The sequence below is a fragment of the Gastrolobium bilobum genome, unplaced genomic scaffold (genome assembly GCF_033153095.1).
Source record: "Gastrolobium bilobum isolate Gb01-03AN ecotype WA unplaced genomic scaffold, APGP_CSIRO_Gbil_v1 utg45939, whole genome shotgun sequence".
NCBI classification, from domain to species: Eukaryota; Viridiplantae; Streptophyta; class Magnoliopsida; order Fabales; family Fabaceae; genus Gastrolobium; species Gastrolobium bilobum.
In genome coordinates this window covers 160,587-180,580 of record NW_026897233.1, presented here as the reverse complement: position 1 = coordinate 180,580, position 19,994 = coordinate 160,587, and the positions used below count along the sequence as shown (strand labels likewise).

Below are 19,994 nucleotides of genomic sequence, written 5' to 3'. Positions count from 1 at the left end.
ATGTTTTCTTGTGTGAGTGAAAAGTGAAAACCCCATAAACCCTAAAACCTGGCGATTCTGAACGATCATGTTTTCTTCTGGAAAGAAGAAGAGCAACGCGAGCTCTTGGAGAGAGCAAGGTCACGGTCCCACACCGCTGGATTCTCCGATCACTCCTCTTCGAACCTCCGTCATCGGAAACGCCATCCCTAACCGCCCAAGCACCGGAACACCCGCTCCTTGGGCTCCTCGCTTATCTGTCCTTGCCAGGTACTCGCTATTCACTCCTTCATCGAACGTGCTTTTGGTCAACATATTTCAACGTTATCTATTTCCCCATTGCGTAGGGTTCGAAGTGGAAAAGGTGACAATACAGATCCAATTAAACCTGTTTTTGTTGCGGAGTTTCCTCAAGTGGTTCGTGATGAGCAAGCCACGTTGCTGCATAAACGAGTTCCTGGTGAGAACAATTGGATGTATTAGTTGATTTCATTAGCATAGCATGTGTATTCGGAGTTCGATTATTTTTGAGATATGATGTAATGCAATGCAGTTGAATATTGCGCGTCTGGTGGGATCGACAAGAGTACATCCCTTGCTTGGATTATTTGTGGAAACAGGGTCTATCTTTGGAGTTACTTGTCTCCTGTGTCTTCTACGAAATGTGTTGTTCTTGAAATTCCTTTGAACGATGGAGACATTGGCGAAAATGATGTTGTTGGTAATTGGTTGTTTTGTGTGGTTAATTGTGATGCTGCGTCTGCGGGGACGAATAAAGTTGCAAAACATTGTAACTCTGTTGCTGTTGTTTTGTGTAATCGAAAAACTCGGGCTGTTGTATACTGGCCTGACATCTATTCTCAATCACACAATGCTCCGGTTACCAGTCTTGCTTCTTCTGATGAGTTGGAGGCTATTTTGACTCCTGATGGGAAAACATCATCCTTCCACAGGCAGCGGCGGCAAAGTAAGCTGGGAAGTAGTTTGAATGGATTGCACACATTTAACTCTTTGATTGCTTCTGCAGTTCCTGGTTGTGAGTTTGTATGCATTGCCCTTGCATGTAGCTCAAGTGGTGAACTTTGGCAGTTTCAGTGCGGTCCTTCTGGCATTCGTCGAACGAAAGTAAATGAAAATATTATTCATTTCCTTCCCCAAGGTGGTGATTCAGGTCAACCCATTAGCAAAAAAGGGTACCCGAGGTCGCTGACATGGTGTTTTCCGCACCATTCTTCTAAGGAGTCAAATTGGCAATTTTTGGTATTGACTGACCATGAGATACAGTGTTTCAGGGTAGAGTTTGGTTCTGATATACATGTTTCAAAGCTTTGGTCTCAGGAAATTGTTGGAACAGATGCTGAGGTTGGCATTAAGAAGGATTTGGCTGGTCAAAGGGGAATCTGGCCTCTTGATGTGCAGGTAGATGATCATGGTAAAGTGATTACCATTCTTGTTGCAACCCTTTGTAAGGACCGGATTAGCAGTTCAAGCTACTTGCAGTATTCTCTTCTGACCATGCAATATAAATCATGGTTGGGTGTAGAGACTACAAATGACAGGATTTTGGAGAAAAAAGCCCCGATTGAGGTGATAATCCCTAAAGCTAGAGTTGAAGATGAAGACTTCTTGTTTTCCATGAGGCTTCGGATAGGGGGGAAGCCTTCAGGATCTACAGTCATAATATCTGGGGATGGAACAGCAACTGTCTCCCATTATTATAGAAACTCTACACGACTCTATCAATTTGATTTACCCTATGATGCTGGAAAAGTACTAGATGCTTCAATCCTTCCTTCTGCAGATGATTATGAAGAAGGTGCATGGGTTGTATTAACAGAGAAAGCTGGAATATGGGCAATACCCGAGAAGGCTGTCATACTTGGAGGGGTTGAACCACCTGAGCGAAGCTTATCTCGCAAAGGCAGCTCAAATGAAAGATCTGCACAAGAAGAGATAAGAAATCTTACGTTTGTAGGTAATTTTGCTCCTAGAAGGGCTAGCTCTGAAGCATGGGGTACTGGAGATAAACAAAGGGCGGTTTTGAGTGGGATTGCACGTCGAACTGCGCAAGATGAAGAATCAGAAGCTTTATTGAATCATCTTTTCAATGAATTTTTATCATCTGGGCAAGTTGACAGGTCTCTTGAAAAGCTAGAAGCTTCAGGTTCATTTGAAAGGGATGGAGAAACCAATGTTTGTGTGCGGATGAGCAAATCAATCATTGACACCTTAGCTAAACACTGGACAACAACTAGAGGTGCAGAGATTTTGGCCATGGCTGTTGTTTCCACCCAACTCTTGGAAAAACAGCAGAAGCATCAACAGTTCCTTCACTTTCTTGCCTTATCCAAATGTCACGAGGAGCTGTGTTCTAGGCAGAGTATGAAATTTGTAGTCTATTCACCAAAAGTGCATTTGTTTTGGTTTGAGCTTCAAACCATCCCTTTTACAATACTACCATATCCAACTAACTTGTTTGCTATGTGTTAAGTTGGTTGTTATATGATGTGGGGGTTATATGAGTACAAGTGTTTATTTATCTACCAACCTTATTTTATTTAAAAATAAATAAACCAGCTACCTCATAATAATGTTTAGATGATCAATTTAATTCAAATTGTGCAGATGGAAATAATCATACATCATAGCATGATTTCATATGAAGTATATCTAAAATAACTTTAGCTGAGTGTTTTTTCACTAATAGGATTTTGAGGTTTATAAATTGGATAAAACGAAGATAAGCTCAATCATCACCTATCTGCTCCTCTGCCTCAGCATGTGTGAATGAGTGAAAGGTAGGAGGTTTATACTGTGACTAAATGAATAGGTGCTTAATTATCTTCTTTCTTTCCCTTTGCCTCACATGTGAGATTTAAACATAATATAAGCTTAATTATAGAGGGAAGGAGTGAATAAATCAATCAAGCAGCTTTGAAAGTTGTTGTTAGATATTTATATTTTTTATATTTTAGATTTGCACGAGGATTGTTAATTCTAGTTGTCATTAGACTTCTTAGGATGGGATTTTTTGTAATGATGTGTTTGGTTTATTTAGCTAATAATTGTGTTTTCCCAGCCATTTTTGTAAAAAATTGATTAAATAAAGTAAGGCAGTAAAATAAATAATTATAGGTTTAGGAAAATGGTAGAAAATAAAACACACGGGGAACAACAGGTAGACATTCCATGACTATATTATTTTTTCCCGATTTCCAGGACATGCATTGCAAATTATCTTGGAGCATGGGGAAAAGTTATCTGCAATGATTCAGCTGAGGGAACTGCAAAATATGATTAGCCAGAATCGTTCAACTAGTGTTGCCTCCTCAAATTCTAGTTTGGATATTCAGATGTCAGGCGCCCTTTGGGACATGATACAATTAGTTGGTGAGAGAGCTCGTCGGAATACTGTCCTTCTGATGGATAGAGATAACGCTGAAGTGTTCTACAGCAAGGTTTCAGATCTTGAAGATTTCTTTTACTGCTTAGATGTAGAGTTGGAATATTTTATAAAACCAGAGCACCCATTTGGAATCCAGATACAGAGGGCATGTGAACTCTCTACTGCATGTGTTACCATAATTAAGACATGCTTCAACTATAAGAATGAGAACCGTTTATGGTATCCACCTCCTGAAGGTTTAACACCTTGGTATTGTCAACCTGTGGTACGCAAAGGGATTTGGAGTGTTGCTTCCGTCCTACTTCAGTTGTTAAATGAAATATCTGGGCTTGATAAAAAAGCAAAATTAGATTTGTATAATCATTTAGAAGCACTAGCTGAAGTGCTACTCGAGGCATATTCAGGTGCTGTTACAGCTAAAATTGAGTGTGGAGAAGAACACAAAGGTCTATTAAATGAATATTGGGAGAGGCGAGATGCTCTTCTTGAATCTCTTTATCAACAAGTCAAAAAATTTGAAGCTACCCATAAGGTTATTATTCTATTTTGGTTACCTTATCCTTGCAATCCTGGTGTGGAATACGATTACATTGTTCAATTGGTTACTTCTGCAGGATTCAATTGAAGGAGCTGATGAGCTGAGTGAAGAAGCCATTATGAAGGTTACTTCACATCTGCTATCAATTGCCAAACGTCATGGATGCTACGAAGTTATGTGGACAATATGTTGTGATGTAAATGACTCAGAAGTACTGAGAAATATAATGGTATGTGTATGATTTTTTTCCTTTGTTATCCCACCCGTATTGCTTCTATTCCCTTTTATTTCTAGATATTTGATATGATGATTTTGTTAGCATAGCAAACCAAATATTCTGTTATGGATAGGACTTTAAGGCAGAATTGAAGTCCACTGAGAAGCAATATTTGCAGTCCTAAAACTGAAGGCCATATCTTTTCCATAGCTAGAGTTTAGAGTTGGGAACTCCTTAGGGGGCGTTTGGTAGAAGAGAAATTTCTTTTACCCGGGAATCATGATTTCCAGAAATATAATAGAAAAATGAGTTTTTCCTGGAATGTTACCAAAAAGTTGTTTGGTGGGCCAAAATATCCCGGGAATTTTGGGTTAATTTTCTTGATGTTATGTTTGGTTGTGTTAAATTTTTCCTTGCCATGGGAATCCTAGAATACCATCCTCTGGGAGGTATTCTTGGATGGTCTTTTCAGAAAATTTTACACAATAAAATTCTGGTAAAATCAGGTTCCCGGAAATTTTTTAGAAATTTCGTACCAAACGTGGGTAAATAAGATTATCAACCTCAGTTTCTCGGGAATCCTAAAAAAAATCTTCTACCAAACACCCCCTAAAGATCTCTTCATTATGATCCAACCACAAACCCCACAGCTCAACCAAAGTTACAGAACTCCACATATCTATTCCATAGCTAGAGTTTAGTGTTGGGAACTCCTTAAAGATCTCTTCATTACGAACCTACCACAAACTCCACAGCTCAACCAAAGTTACAGAACTCCACATAATTTTTTCTCCCTTCTTCCATTTTAAACCTTTTTAATGTTGTTGGAAGGAACTTCTAAAGAAAGACTGTGCAAACGAATGTGCATGAGGTATACCATGCATTCCTCGCGGTTGCACAATGCAACATTATTGTTTTGTGAGCTCTGAGAGCACAATACATATTCCAAAAAGGTGCCGTATTTTCGATGCAGCACCTGAAATGAGTCACTAGTATTCATCTAAATAAGTGGTTTACACTTCCTACACCTGCAATGTTGAATAGAACATCAGCCTTCCACACAAATTTGGCTAGTTGGAAATGATCATTTATGGTTACTATTGGTATCATTTAATCTTAAAGATTCTATATGTACTTTGTGTTGCGTGTTTTGTAGAAACTGTATTCTTGCTTATTCTTGGTAGTATTGATATTTTACTCTCGGTTGTGCTTTCATCAAATGTTTTTTTCCCTTCAATAATGTCTCTGTGGTTTGTGTGCACAGCATGAAAGCTTGGGACCTAATGGGGGATTTAGTTACTATGTCTTCAAGAAGCTTTATGAAAGAAGACAATTTTCGGAGCTTTTAAGGCTAGGGGAAGAATTTCCAGAAGAGCTATCCATTTTCCTGAAGGAGCATCCAGATCTACTTTGGCTTCATGATTTGTTCCTTCATCAATTTTCCTCTGCTTCAGAAACACTTCATGCACTGGCTCTCACTCAAAACATGCAGTCTAACTCAGTTGCTGAAGAGGAAGAAGAACAGGTGTCTATGAAGTTGAAACTAAAATTGTCTGACAGAAAGAATCTTTTATATCTCTCTAAGATAGCTGCCTTTGCAGGTATTGCTGCTGGGTTGTTTTTCATTCCTTATGCATATTATTTCCTTTCTCTTCATGCTATTTTATATTTCTTTAGATGTTTTCCTTCTAACTGTGATAGCTACTAATGTGCGAGATTTTGAACTCATTTTTGTTCACCTTGCAAATTGAAGTTAAACTTGCTCTGTTTAATTGAAGTTAAACCCTACTTTTAATATTCAGTTATCTGATAAAAAGTGAGTTTTTTGGTCATATGATAATATCATTTACCAAGTTGTCTTAATGGCAGCAGCTTTGCTGTTGCACTTTTGCTTATGGTAGGGAATTGATGGATCACAATCTAGACGCATGGAAATTTTTTATTTGCTTCTACCATAAATGTGTTCCTGTGCTGACTGTGTGTTAAAATCACAGCCAATGCCTCTTAACATAGATAAAGCAAAAATTGTCACATTGCTTAAGCATTGACTGTACCCATTTACATGTGACCCATTGCCTTTTATCTTGTACTGCTTTGGGTCTGGTTTTGAAATCACTGGAAAATATTGGTGTTGTTCTCAGACGTGCCTTTTTTTATCTATATGTAATGTTTCAGTTGGATACTGGTTGTTTAATAAGTTAAATGCCTTCTTTTTTCCTGGTAAATAGATGCCTGATAAATTGCAGTTATGATAATTACTATTGCCTTTTCTTGTCCAACAGCTGGTAAAGATGCTGGTACTCAGGTGAAGGTGGATCGCCTTGAGGCTGATTTGAAGATTCTAAAATTACAGGTAGATTTGAATTGTCAACTTGAACATGAAGTTGATGATTTTTTCCTCAATCACATTTATCGTTATTCTTCATGAATATTAGGCATCAATGAAAATTGGGGACCTCATAAAACCGAAGTTTGAGAGGCAACTTGCTATGTTAAGAGCCAACAGAAAGCCTGATGCTAAAATGCTATGATTTTTCAATTCTAGTAATGAGTATGCTTATAAAGTTGTTTAGGGGTTGGACACTAATAGATGAGGCTTGTCACACCTTTTAGAGTCCTTTTTATCCATTTGCACTTAAACATTTGACCTGCAGGTGGAAGTAATGAAACGTCTACCTTCCATTGGAGATAAGCAACTTGTTGAAGATGAGCTGCTTCATCCAGAAGACTTGATTAATTTGTGTCTGGAAGGTGAAGAGCGAGAACTGTCATTGTGGGCCTTTGATGTGTTTGCATGGACCAGTTCCTCATTTCGCAAAATCCACAAAAAACTTTTGGAGGATTGCTGGAAGAAGGCTGCCAGTCAGGATGATTGGAGTAAATTCCATGATTCATACATAGTTGAAGGGTGGAGTGATGAGGAAACCCTGCAAAACTTGAAAAATACTATTCTTTTCCAGGCTTCAAGCAGGTGTTATGGACCCCGAAGTGAAACCTTTGAAGAAGGATTTGACCAAGTATTGTCCTTGAGACAAGAAAATATGGAGACTTCTTTTATGGGGGATATGAGTTCTTCAGTTGAAACAATATTGATGCAGCACAAGGATTTCTCAGTTGCAGGCAAGCTTATGCTAATGGCAATCATGTTGGGGAGTGAGCATGGTGGTGATATCAGAATCGAAGAATGGCCTTCCCCTATGGAATAGTAGGGCCATAGATCGTTCCTATCCGTAATACAAATTAAGTTGGTGTGGTTTTGTACTAGCATGACTTGTGGAATGCATTTATTGTGTTCATTCCTCTTTTATAAGCATGCATTGTATTCACACCTTGACCGTGGATGATATTGATGATTCTGCTGAATAGAAGTAACATATAGTACAAATACACCAATATTAAAACTTAAAAGAAGAGAAATCTTAATGTACTCCACAGACAATTCTTTAACATCACATTTGGTAAATAAAAAGTAGTGTTAAAATGTGTTTCTTTATTTTATTATCCAATGTAGAAGTTTTGTAAGTATATTATATAATTAAAATGCCATGCAAATAACATCGATATTAAAATAACTTAAACTAATTAGACTAGGTCAGTATTTCTAAATAATATCAAATGTTTGCTGCACAAATCATCATAGATCAATTTGTGAAAAAAAAAAGGTTAAAAAAAGATGGATTTTTTTTGTAATTATAGTACAAATATATTATCTATGAAAACGAATAAAACATCCTTGATATCTGCAAATCAACTGTTTTTCAAATTTATTTTTTTTAAAAGAGGAATAAACTGTATTTTTTTGGCATTGTATCGTCCTTTTAGATCCGGATATCTTTTGACTTTTTTGTTTTGTTTTGGTTAGATAGTAACCTGTGTCCGAAATGCAAACTTCATTAATTCAGTTGCGCATTTGAATCTCTTTTTCAGGAGTTACGATTCTTAAGAATCGAGTTCATTATCTTTGAATAGGTCAAATCTCAATTTATAACTGAGACGTCAGTAAACTAATAACTTTTGAGTGATTGATTTTTAACTATACAAGTTCCAATCTTAAAACAGCGTAAGAGCATGCTTCCATTCCCAATTATTAATCATCAATTCAAGGGTTCAAAAATTACCATATATTATGAATAACTGTTTTTAAGAGTAACAAAAGACTTCGTAAGGTTTTTTATCAAACAACATTGACTTATGTTATTTTTTGTTAACTCAATTATTGATTTTATTTTTTATTTTTTTACACGACCCAAATTATATCTTTAAAGCGGCTATTAATATCAAGTTTGGATTTAGACACACTTAAATCGCCCTTTTTCCAAAAATGTATTTAATGGAAATCAAATTTAAATTCTCTCTACTTACTCAGCTTATATTACCAATTAAACTGTATCCATTGAATTTCAATTATCAGTCTATATTACCAATTGAATTACAATTATTGGATTTCAGTTATTGCATCCTACAGTTAGTATGTCATGTCTAACATTAATTAATCACTATCACTGTACATAAGAAGCGGCTCCATAATCCCTAAAATAATATTGGTAATTCATGGCATTGCTTCTTGTGATCCTAAAGCTTTCGTTGCTTTATTAGGAATAGTAGGGCCATAGATCGTTCCTATCCGTAATACAAATTAAGTTGGTGACTTGGTGTAGGTTTTGTACTAGCGTGGCTTTTGAAATGCATTTATTGTGTTCTGTTGGTGTTTCAAGGTTGCTGTTGATGTCCTATTTTTTAGGAGTTAATTAGTTGTTTTTTAAATTGATTAGTCTTTTGTTTAGGAGTTTGTTTACTGCATTTTACTGTTATTGCTTTGTTAGTTTGTTGCTGATTTTGTGGACCAACAAAATCAGCTGGTTAGTAGCAACCGCATGAGCTCAGTTTTGTATTTAAAAATAAGTTCATTAGTCAAAATAAAATAAGCTGTTGCACAATATTGTTTCTGATGTTTGTTTTTCTCATAAAAGATCAACATTGGTATCAAGAGCCTTCTTGATCTTAAGGGGCTGTGAGTGACTTGAGAAATTAATGGAGGGAGGATCGAGTGGTTTTTCAGCAATGGCTCCACCAATATTCGATGGAGAAAATTATCAAGCATGGGCAGTGAGAATGCAAGCCTATCTAGAGGGTTGCGATTTTTGGGAAGCTGTAGAACAAGATTATGAAGTTGCTCCCCTTCCTGATAATCCAACCATCAATCAGATCAAGTTTCATAAGGAGAGGATAACAAGAAAAGCAAAGGCAAAGTCTTGTTTATATGCTGCTGTCTCACCTGCCATTTTTAGCAGAATTATGGCTTGTGAATCAGCTCAAGCTATTTGGGACTTCCTCAAAGATGAGTATAAAGGAGATGAGAGGATTAGAAGCATGAAGGGGCTGAATCTAATCACACAATTTGAGAGATTGCAGATGAAGGAGTCTGAAACAATTAAGGAGTATTCTGATAAGTTGGTAAATATTGCAAATCAAGCAAGAGCTCTAGGCACTGACCTCTCTCATAATAGGCTAGTGCAAAAGGTTCTTGTCTCCTTGCCCGAAAGGTTTGAAGCAACCATTGCATCTTTGGAGAATACCAAGGATTTGTCTCAAATCAAGTTGGTAGAATTGCTAAGTGCTCTGCAAGCACAAGAGCAGAGAAGGTTAATGAGGCTTGAAGGAAGTACAGAAGGAGCTTTGCAGGCTAAAGAACAACATAATGTAAGATGGAAGAAAGGAGATGACAGTAGTGGTTCAGAAGCTGCTGCAGGAGAGAACAATGCAGTCAACTCTAAGAACAATTGGGGCGGGCATTCCTCATGTAAGCATTGTGGAAAGCAGAATCACCCACACTTCAGATGTTGGAAGAGGCCAGATGTGAAGTGCAGAAAGTGTCATAGGCTTGGACACATTGAAAGGTTCTGCAAAGAAAAAGGAGATCAGCAGCAAGGTGAGGCACATGTTGCAGACCAGCATGAGGCAGATCAATTATTTGCTGCCTCTTGTTTCTCCTCTAGTGCTCCATGTGATAGTTGGCTTGTTGATAGTGGTTGCACAAACCACATGACAAGTGATGAAAAGCTATTTAGAGACCTTGACAAGTCATTGCAGTCAAGAGTGAGAATTGGAAATGGAGAATATCTAGAAGTGAAAAGTAAAGGGACTGTAGCAATAGAGAGCTATGCTGGAACTAAGCTGGTTTCTGGTGTGATGTACGTGCCTGATATTGATCAGAATTTGCTGAGTGTGGGGCAGTTGGTAGAAAAGGGATTTAAAGTGATATTTGAAGAAGGGAAGTGTTTGATCTTTGACTCAAATGGTCAGGAGCTGTTCATAATAAAGATGCAACAGAAGAGTTTTTCTCTAAATCCCCTTGAGAAGGAGCAAGCGGCATTCAAGTGTCAGGCTAGTGATTCAGAAATATGGCACAAAAGGTTGGGGCATTTTCATTACAAAGGCTTACTATTCATGCAGAAGAATGAAATGGCAACTGGGTTACCAATCCTGGAGGAGCAGATCACAAGGTGCAAAGCTTGTTCTTTGGGCAAACAGACAAGACTTCCTTTCAAAGAATCCACCTGGAGAGCTACAAAGAAGCTACAACTAATTCATACAGATCTTTGTGGTCCTCACGTGACTCCTTCACTAAATGGCAGCAGGTATTTTCTTATCTTCATTGATGATTATACTAGAATGTGCTGGATTTATTTTATGAAGCAAAAGTCAGAAGTTGCTGAGATATTTCTGAAGTTTAAGAGATGGGTTGAGACTCAAAGTGGCTGCAAAATTCAAGTCATCAGATCTGATAATGGAACAGAATACACTTCACAAAGGTTTAACACTTTCTGTGAGGAAGCTGGAATTGAGCATCAACTTACTGTTCCTTATTCTCCACAGCAAAATGGAGTTAGTGAAAGAAAGAATAGAACCATTATGGAAATGACTAGGTGTCTGCTGCATGAGAAGAATCTACCAAAAGAATTTTGGGCAGAAGCAGCAAACACAGCTGTTTTTTTGTTAAATAGACTGTCTACAAGGGTACTGGAAAAGAATACACCTTTCGAAGCTTGGTTTGGTTTCAAGCCATTTCTAAAAAATTTGAAAGTGTTTAGTTGTCTGTGTTTTTCTCACATTCCACAGGTCAAGAGAGACAAGCTGGGAGAAAAAGCTGAACCTGGAATTTTCATTGGCTATAGTCTGGTGTCAAAAGCCTACAAGATCTATCAACCACAGACAAAGAAGGTGATCAATAGCAGGGATGTTCAGTTCCTAGAAGATGAGCAGTGGGACTGGAGAGATGAGCCACAAGCAAAGCATAAGGAGGTCTCACTGGATTATGATGAGCTAGTAGATGATGATCCAATTAGAGGTACCAGATCTCTGACTGATATATATCAGAGGTGTAGTGTGGCTGTTTTGGAACCTTCAAGTTATGAGGAAGCTAAAAGTGATCAGAGGTGGATGAATGCTATGAAGGAAGAGTTGGCTATGATAGAAAAAAATCAGACATGAGAGCTAATAGAAAGACCTGAGGACAGGAAAATGATTGGAGTAAAATGGGTTTTCAGGACCAAACTCAATCCTGATGGCTCAGTGAATAAGCATAAAGCCAGGTTAGTGGTGAAGGGATATGCACAGGTTTGGGGAGTTGATTTCTCAGAAACCTTTGCTCCGGTTGCAAGACTAGATACAATTAGAATGATTCTTGCCTTGGCAGCTCAACAAGGATGGAAAGTGTATCAGTTAGATGTGAAATCTGCTTTTTTGAATGGAGAGTTGCAAGAGGAGATTTATGTTGAGCAGCCAGAAGGCTTTGTCACACCAGATCAGGAGGAGAAGGTTTATTTGCTGAGAAAAGCTCTCTATGGTTTGAAGCAAGCTCCTAGAGCATGGTACAGCAAGATGGATGAGCACTTGCTGGGTTTGGGTTTCATAAAAAGTCTTAGTGAATCCACTTTATATGTCAAGAAGTTAGCATCTGACTTAGTGGTGGTGTCTCTTTACGTGGATGATATGCTGGTAACAGGGAGTAATAATTCTCAAATTACTGCATTCAAAAGGGAAATGATGAAAACGTTTGAAATGACTGATCTTGGTGAGATGTCATATTTTTTGGGGATGGAGGTTAGACAAACTGAAAATGAAATTTTTATCTATCAAAAGAAGCACTTGAAGGAGATTCTGAAAAGATTCAACATGGAGGAGTGCAAGAGTGTAAGTACTCCAATGGGTCAAAAGGAAAAGTTTCAAAAGAAAGATGAATCGGAATCTGCAGATGAAAGAGTTTATAGGAGTTTAATTGGCTGCCTTATGTATCTCACTGCAACTAGGCCAGACATTATGTTTACCGTAAGTATCTTGTCTAGGTTTCTTAATTGTCCAAGTGAACTGCATATGGTAGCTGCAAAAAGGGTGTTAAGGTACTTGAAAGGTACTCTTTTATATGGAATCAAATTCTGCAGAATTCAGAAGTTTAAGTTGCAAGGGTATTCTGACAGTGACTGGGCTGGATCAGTGGATGATATGAAAAGTACTTCGGGTTATTGTTTTACATTTGGGTCAGCTTGTTTTTCTTGGTGTTCAAAGAAGCAGGAAATAGTGGCCCAATCAACTGCAGAAGCTGAGTTCATTGCAGCTACTGCAGCTGTAAACCAAGCATTATGGTTGAAGAAGCTGATGGATGACCTGCATTTGGAGCAAAAAGAAGGCATAGAAGTATTTGTGGATAATCAAGCTGCTATAGCTATTTCACAGAATCCAGTATTTCATGGAAGAACAAAGCATTTTAAGATCAAGTATTATTTTTTGAGAGAAGTGCAGAAGGCTGGAGAAGTGAAGCTAATGTACTGCAGTTCAGAAAACCAAATTGCAGATATATTCACCAAGTCATTTCATGTTAGTCGATTTGAATTTCTCAGGGAGAAGCTAGGAGTGTGCAGCACTTGATCCAGGAGGAGAATGTTGGTGTTTCAAGGCTGCTGTTGATGTCCTATTTTTTAGGAGTTAATTAGTTGTTTTTTAAATTGATTAGTCTTTTGTTTAGGAGTTTGTTTACTGCATTTTACTGTTATTGCTTTGTTAGTTTGTTGCTGATTTTGTGGACCAACAAAATCAGCTGGTTAGTAGCAACCGCATGAGCTCAGTTTGTATTTAAAAACAAGTTCATTAATCAGAATAAAATAAGCTGTTGCACAATATTGTTTCTTATGTTTGTTTTTCTCATAAAAGATCAACATGTTCATTCTACTTTTCTATGCATGCATTGTGTTGTTCACACCTTGATCCTGGATGATAGTGCTGGATAGAAGTAACATACAGTACAAATACGCTAATATCAAAAGATAAGGGAAATGTTTAATGTATTCCGCACAACAGCACAATTGGTAAAAAAAAAAATGTGTTGAAATGTGTTTCTTTATTTTATATCCACAGTAGTTGTGTAAGAATGATATAATTAAAATGCCATGCAAATAACATTGATAGTAATAAAACTTAAACTACGTAAAAAAAAAAACCTTAAACTAATTAGACTAGTTCAGTATCTCTAAATAACATCAAATGTTTGCTGCGCAATCATCATAGACAAAGCTGTAAAAAAGAAGTTAGAAAATAAGATGGTATTTTTTGTCATTATAGTAAAAATATATTATCTTAAAAAAAAAAACATGAAAACAAATAAAGCATTCTTGATATCTGCAAATCAACTGTTTTTCAAAATTATTTTTTATGGGAAAATAAACTGTATAATATATTGATGATTCATGGGAATGCTTCTTGAAATCATACTTAAGGCTTTCGTTGCTTTATTAGGAATTTTCTCCAATAATGGTGCTTGCACGAGCCTTCATTTATTTGTGATAGTCTAATAGAAGACACTAGTATGAAGTTCAAGTGGAGCCATTTAGTTTTAACCATGTTTGTAATTGCGTTTGGATTAGATATAAACCTAAAAATAAAATGAGCTTTTCTGAATCTTTAAAATTTTGAGGATTTTGAAGGGATGCTGAATGATAACACTCTACACTCCCTAGGTGCATGGGTTCAAAATTCAAATCATACCTAAAGTGCATACTTCAATGTCTCACAGAAAACTATATGATTAGATTGATAAAGATTATAATATATAGTTCCTTTTTAAAATTCTGTTTAGTGTTAACTTTGCAATGTTTCCCCTTGCAATATACATAGTGCAAGATAAATGAAGAAAGATGTGTAAGGAAAATTGGTGTCTGTAAATTGCTATATTGTTTCCTTGGCATCTCAAAATTGTGGCCACATATTTTCATTGACAAAAAATTTGTGTATATGTAAATATATGGTAGCACTAGCAGCCCCTTTTTTCCACACTCTCCGCGTCTAAACCGCGTCAGAGTTTTAAACCACATTTGTAACAAAAATTTTAGTGTTAAATATGAGAATCTACTGTTACACCACTTATATTATAACATATGGACTTGTCATTATAAATAAATAAATACATATTAAGAAAATGAATGTAAATATAATTAGGTGAGTTACTAAATTTTTTCCACTTTTGTCCCAGTTGAGTCCTATAAATATAATGACCACCCTTTGCTTCGTACTCACATAAAAAAGTTTTGAGATATGTTTAAGCTTTTAAATCACTCTCATTTGAGCTTAAGCCCCTTCTTCTCATCTTATTTGAGCTGGTAATTTTCCACAAATTCTCATTCATCTCAATCACTGAGTTTGAGGAAAGAGTTACCTTCCTTGTTAAACCCCATTGGTGTATATAACCAAGGTGGACTTCTCAACCTCCTCCTTAGAACACTAAAGCCATTTGGTCACATAGTAAGATGGGTGTCTGAAAAACCATTTCTTGAGAACTGAGTGTTTACAAGAAATGTTGAGTTGTTCAGTTTGAATCATTAAAAGGGCTGTCCAACCATTTTGGTTCTTCCCAACTTTCCTGAGCATTGTACAAAACTACAAATTAACTGTCACAACTCACAAACATGTCCGAAGCAAGCAAGTCCTCAGCTTGTGCTGATGGTGCCAATATTGATCTTGGTGCTAGCTTACTCCTCACAAGCAAGTACACCAAGATATGGCGTAAAAGCTTATACATAGGATTCCTCATCTCTCTGAAGAAGCCAACAACTTCCAGTGGCAGCCATGAATCTCCACTTTCTTCAGTACCATACACATCATTGCCTCCATCGGAGCCTCCTGCTAGAACCTCCTCTGCCAAATCTTTTGTTGCAATTGAAATAGTCTCTGATGCCGAAGAGGAGAAAGAAGAAGCTGTAGAACATGTAGGATGTTATGTTTTTTTATAAATCCTTTTTGGTTTTGGTATATTTGGGGTATCATTACTCTGAGCTGAATTATCTAAATGCTTGAAAGTGTTAAGGATGGATCTACTAACTGTTGTTTTTAGATGCTTGAGAAAGATGTATTTTGTTGATGGAATTTTCGTTTTATGAACAGGAGAGCTCTACTGATAATGGGAATCTTAGTATCAACAAGACCCCTTTTGCAATTCATGGAAGAAGCTTGTCTAGCTTTTTATTGAATAGCTGCAAACGCAATTGTTACACAATTTTAATGCTGTTGATCTCAGCAGGATTGTCCTTTGCCACAGAGTTCAAGCAGGAGGGAACTAGATATGGTTGGCATGATGGTGTTGCCATAGTTTTTGCTGTTTTCCTGCTGATTGCATTCTCTTCAATAGCAAACTTCTGGCGTGAAAGACAAATTGTGAAATTGGCAAAGGGAAAGGACAAGTCTGAGATGCAAAGCGCAATGAGTTATAATCCTGAAAAGATAGACCTATTGGAGGGACTAATTGAGAAGCCAATTTCTTACATTGACAAGTCTGCTCTTTTTATCTCTGTGCTGGTTGCACTTGTGGTGTTCATTCGCCTAATTTGTAAAAAAGATGCGGACAGTGGTGAGTTGCCAGAAATCAAGGGGAAGGTCACAATTGGTTTGCTGATGGAAGCCCTTGAAAGAATTTTTTGGAGACCACAAGGAAGGATTTCCATTTTGACAGGTTTTGTTACTGTTGCCATACTATGTGTGCAACATGGAATGCCACTTATGGTTACAATTTCTCTCAATTACCAGATTGATAAGGTAGAGCAAAACCATGATGCAGTTCTTAACGATTTATCAGCTTGTACAACAATGGGGTTGGTAACTGTCATCTGCATTGATGTGTCAGGTGGGCTCATATCAATGGAGGTTAGCAGAATCTGGATGGGGGAGAAAGATATCAGCAAGGTTGAAGGATCAGAAATAGATCAAACAGTACTTGACTTGCTTAAACAAGGAGTTTCTCTTTCTCACATGTCCAATTCACTTATTTCTTGGCCAGAAAAAACATTGGAAGTGAACATGCAATCTTTCACAGAAAAATTTGACATTCTAAAGCAGAAATTTGACAAAGAGGGCAGCGGAGTTTTGGTGAGAGAAGTTGGTGACAATAAACAAGTTCTGCACTTGCACTGGAGTGGGGCCGCATCCACAATATTGGAAATGTGTTCACTATACTATGATAGTAAAGGGGAACGCCATGCCATGGAAAATCAGAAAATCAAATTTGGGCAGGTGATTAAAGAGATGGAGGATAGTGGCCTCAAGCCTATTGCATTTGCTTATAGACAACCAAATGAGGGAGAACTTAAGCAAGATGAGGGAGAAATTAAGCAAGATGAACTGATCTTGTTAGGACTGATAGGTATCAAAGAAGAATCGACAAAATTAGATTTGGATGATCTCAGAAATACTGGAATAAAGATCAAATTGGTCTCGGAGGATGACATCATGGTAGTGAGAGACAAAGCTTGTGAACTAGGACTAGAAGTACCAGAAGATGTTCTTGTGCTTGAAGGAAAAGAACTTCAAGATTCGAATACCAGTGCTAGATTAGATAAGGTGGGTAAAGCCCTTGTAATGGTGAGTTTCAGTCCTGAAGACAAGCTTCTCATGGTACAATGCCTGAAACAAAAAGGTGATGTGGTTGCATTTGTTGGAAGAAGGTTGATGACTAGTCATCCTGCAATTCTAAAGGTAGCGGATGTTGGGATTGTTCATGATCCTCTGAGCAGTACAGTGGATAGAGAGAGTTCCAGTATATCTATCAAAAGTTTCAGTGCATTGATGCCAATTGTGAGGGCTGGCAGAAGTAAATATCACAATATTCAGAAGTTCATTCAACTACAGCAGACATCTATCATATCAGGGTTACTCATAACCTTGATTACAACAGTAACTACTGGAAAATCTCCCCTTACAGCAATCCAATTGATTTGGGTGAATGTGCTAATGTGCCTTCTGGGTGGCCTAATGATGGTAATGGAGTTAAATAGCGCGGAAGAGCTTGCCAATCCACCATCTGATAGGAATCAGCCAATTATAACCAAAGAAATCTGGAAGAACATAGTTATTCAGGTCTTATATCAGGCTTCTGTATCCATGATACTTGAATTTGGGGGACAAGTTACTGGGAGCGAAAAAGAAGTTAGGAAAACCATGATCTTCAACACATTCCTATTGTGCCAGCTCTTCAATCAGCTCAACACCATGCAAATGTTGAAAACGGAAGTTTTGAAGGTTGTTCTTCAGAGCTACTGTTTCTTGGTGGCTTTAGGTTTTTGTTTTCTTGTGCAGGTGCTGGTGATTGAGTATTTAAAAGGCCTAGCAAATTGCATGCGGCTGAATGCTACTCAATGGGCTATCTGTGTCCTGGTTGGTGCTCTTTCATGGGTGTTTGAATTGGCCCTGAAGATTCTTCTATATATTCTCAGCACTAATTCTGCTTCAGAACCAAATACTTTTCCCTTTGTACTCTCCAGTCATCCACCTTGGTTCTATGTTTCTCGGGGTTTTCCAATTCTGATGCTCCTTTTGTTCCCTGTAGGACTAATATTTAACCAAATGGGCATGACATTTCGTTTGTGGCAGATCAACTAGACACGCATTGGGAATATCGGGGGAACTCTACTAGATAGGTAGTCTCTTGTAGGGGGAGCTAGAGGGTAAATCTTTTCTGGGTATTCTTTTATTTGTATTCTAATTTTCTGAAGTCCGTAACTCGAGTCATGTAATCTCTAATTCCTTAATGTTGCAGTTAATAGTTGTTTGTTACACTGAATTGGTTGAATATTGAAGGAGCTGTCTCCCACATTTGTGATTAATAATTCAATAGTTGATTTTGTTTCTGTAAAATTGGTACCATCGGTCATCTTCATGTCATATACCACTTTGGTCAGTGCATACTGCTGCTGCATATGCATATAATCATTTTTGGTTAATACCTTTAATTTGTTTATAGTCTCCAAGTAGGATAATCATTTGTTTGCATACTACCTATGTATATATATAAACTTCATTCAGCCATCACTTCACTGCAGTGAATGTGTGAAGGTAAGCACTTACAGTTTTAAGCTCATGAATTTCAGTAGAACTTCTTGCTTCTGCCCATTAGCTCCATATCTCTCACTCATTAAACTACTTCAGGATTTGAATACCAATTGGGTTCGTAGAGAAGCTAATTACCTTCATGATGCTATAGGCAATCGTGCTCATATCTTCAGTTTTGAAAAATGTTCGAACGAAACTTCATATTTTATGTTAAAAATACCATCTATTAAGCAAATCATCAAGCATCTCATGGTCGAATTGTGTTTTTATATACTCTTAATAAAGATTAATTCTATATGCCTAACAAAAAATGAACTATTTTTAAAAGATAATTTAAAACTATTACTAGAGTTACATATTATAAAAATTCTATAGTAAATATGTAACCACGTGTAGAGTATATCAAAAGCTTGAGTTTATATTACAAAAAAAAAAAAAAAAAAGCTTGAGTTTATAATCACACGACTCTTTATGGAATTTTGACGTACGTGACAACAAATAAAATTAATGAAACTATTATAAATAAGGTCTGAATCGAATATTTAATATCTTTCATATTTTTTAGCTACTAATAAGAGTATAATTAAGAAACTTTCATATTTAAGTAAAATAAATAAGTATACTTAAGAAAAAAATTGATAAATTTTGTTTTGATAAATTTTCTCTAATTAATTATGTCCTTTGTTCACTTAAATTTAATTTATTTTCTTAACTATTGTGTTACAGGAGGTTGAAATAGAATTTTTTTCCCAACTATTTTGGTGTTTTTAACTGTATTGAATTTTTTTTTCATATTAATCATGCTAATTTTTCATTTAAATATACTTTTTTCTTAATTATGATTTATTGAGGGTTGAAAAACTAATACTGTTATACTTAAAAAAAAAACAGTATATTAAAACTTCATTTTCACACTTTTTTTTTTTTTTTACTGTTTGCTTAACGAGAGTGTTTTTAACACCAAGGAGGTCATCTATCTCTTCTCAAACCCTAATTCCCACACAAGTCTAATTTGTAATTTAGCGACAATGAGCTGCCACCTTGTATTCTTGAGGTTGAGGTGCCGGCAGCAGTCTTTGCCAGTTTGTGTTCTGCACCCTGATTTATATGTGGTTCCAGTGCTGTTTTTTATTTATTTATTTAACTAACAGTAGCAGCCGGTAAAAAAGAAAAAAAGATGTGAGGGGCTGTAGCCTCAACCCAATCCAAACACTCTCCCAAGTTTTAATTTTTCTTTCTGAACTTTGGTGGACCTGATTTCTGTGGCTTACATTCACCCTCTCCAAAACATCTCTGAGCAAGTAAGTAGATCTTTGTATCCACATGGCAGAAGGAGAGCATCTTTATGATTACAAAATATCAGGTTGGGAATCCACATCCAAATCCACCACCAATGAGAAGTTGCTGAGTTGTGCATATCCTCATCCACAATATCATAGGATTTCCACCGTGGCCTCTCCCCACACTTCTATAAACCTTTGTAGGCT

At 36.9% G+C, this 19,994-nt stretch overlaps 2 protein-coding genes across 4 annotated transcripts; both read left to right on the top strand.

Moving 5' to 3' along the window:
* On the top strand, window positions 1-7,587 carry LOC133305053 (nuclear pore complex protein NUP133). Of its 2 annotated transcripts, none has more exons than XM_061505175.1 (8): window positions 1-249; window positions 327-439; window positions 533-2,359; window positions 3,199-3,917; window positions 4,000-4,152; window positions 5,405-5,741; window positions 6,423-6,493; window positions 6,795-7,587. In XM_061505175.1, the coding sequence occupies exons 1-8, from the start codon at window positions 68-70 to the stop codon at window positions 7,344-7,346; spliced, it is 3,954 nt and encodes a 1,317-aa protein (XP_061361159.1). In that variant the 5' UTR covers window positions 1-67; the 3' UTR covers window positions 7,347-7,587. The 2 variants fall into 2 exon arrangements, with proteins under 2 accessions (XP_061361159.1, XP_061361160.1); XM_061505176.1 differs by lacking the exon at window positions 4,000-4,152 and having other exon boundaries at window positions 1-279; window positions 336-439; window positions 533-816; window positions 892-2,359.
* A 7,164-nt stretch (window positions 7,588-14,751) lies between these two features.
* LOC133305055 (putative calcium-transporting ATPase 13, plasma membrane-type) lies at window positions 14,752-18,229 on the top strand. Of its 2 annotated transcripts, XM_061505180.1 has the most exons (3): window positions 14,752-15,395; window positions 15,571-17,928; window positions 18,005-18,229. In XM_061505180.1, the coding sequence occupies exons 1-3, from the start codon at window positions 15,096-15,098 to the stop codon at window positions 18,008-18,010; spliced, it is 2,664 nt and encodes an 887-aa protein (XP_061361164.1). In that variant the 5' UTR covers window positions 14,752-15,095; the 3' UTR covers window positions 18,011-18,229. The 2 variants fall into 2 exon arrangements, with proteins under 2 accessions (XP_061361164.1, XP_061361163.1); XM_061505179.1 differs by having other exon boundaries at window positions 15,571-18,229.
* Window positions 18,230-19,994: the final 1,765 nt, after the last annotated feature.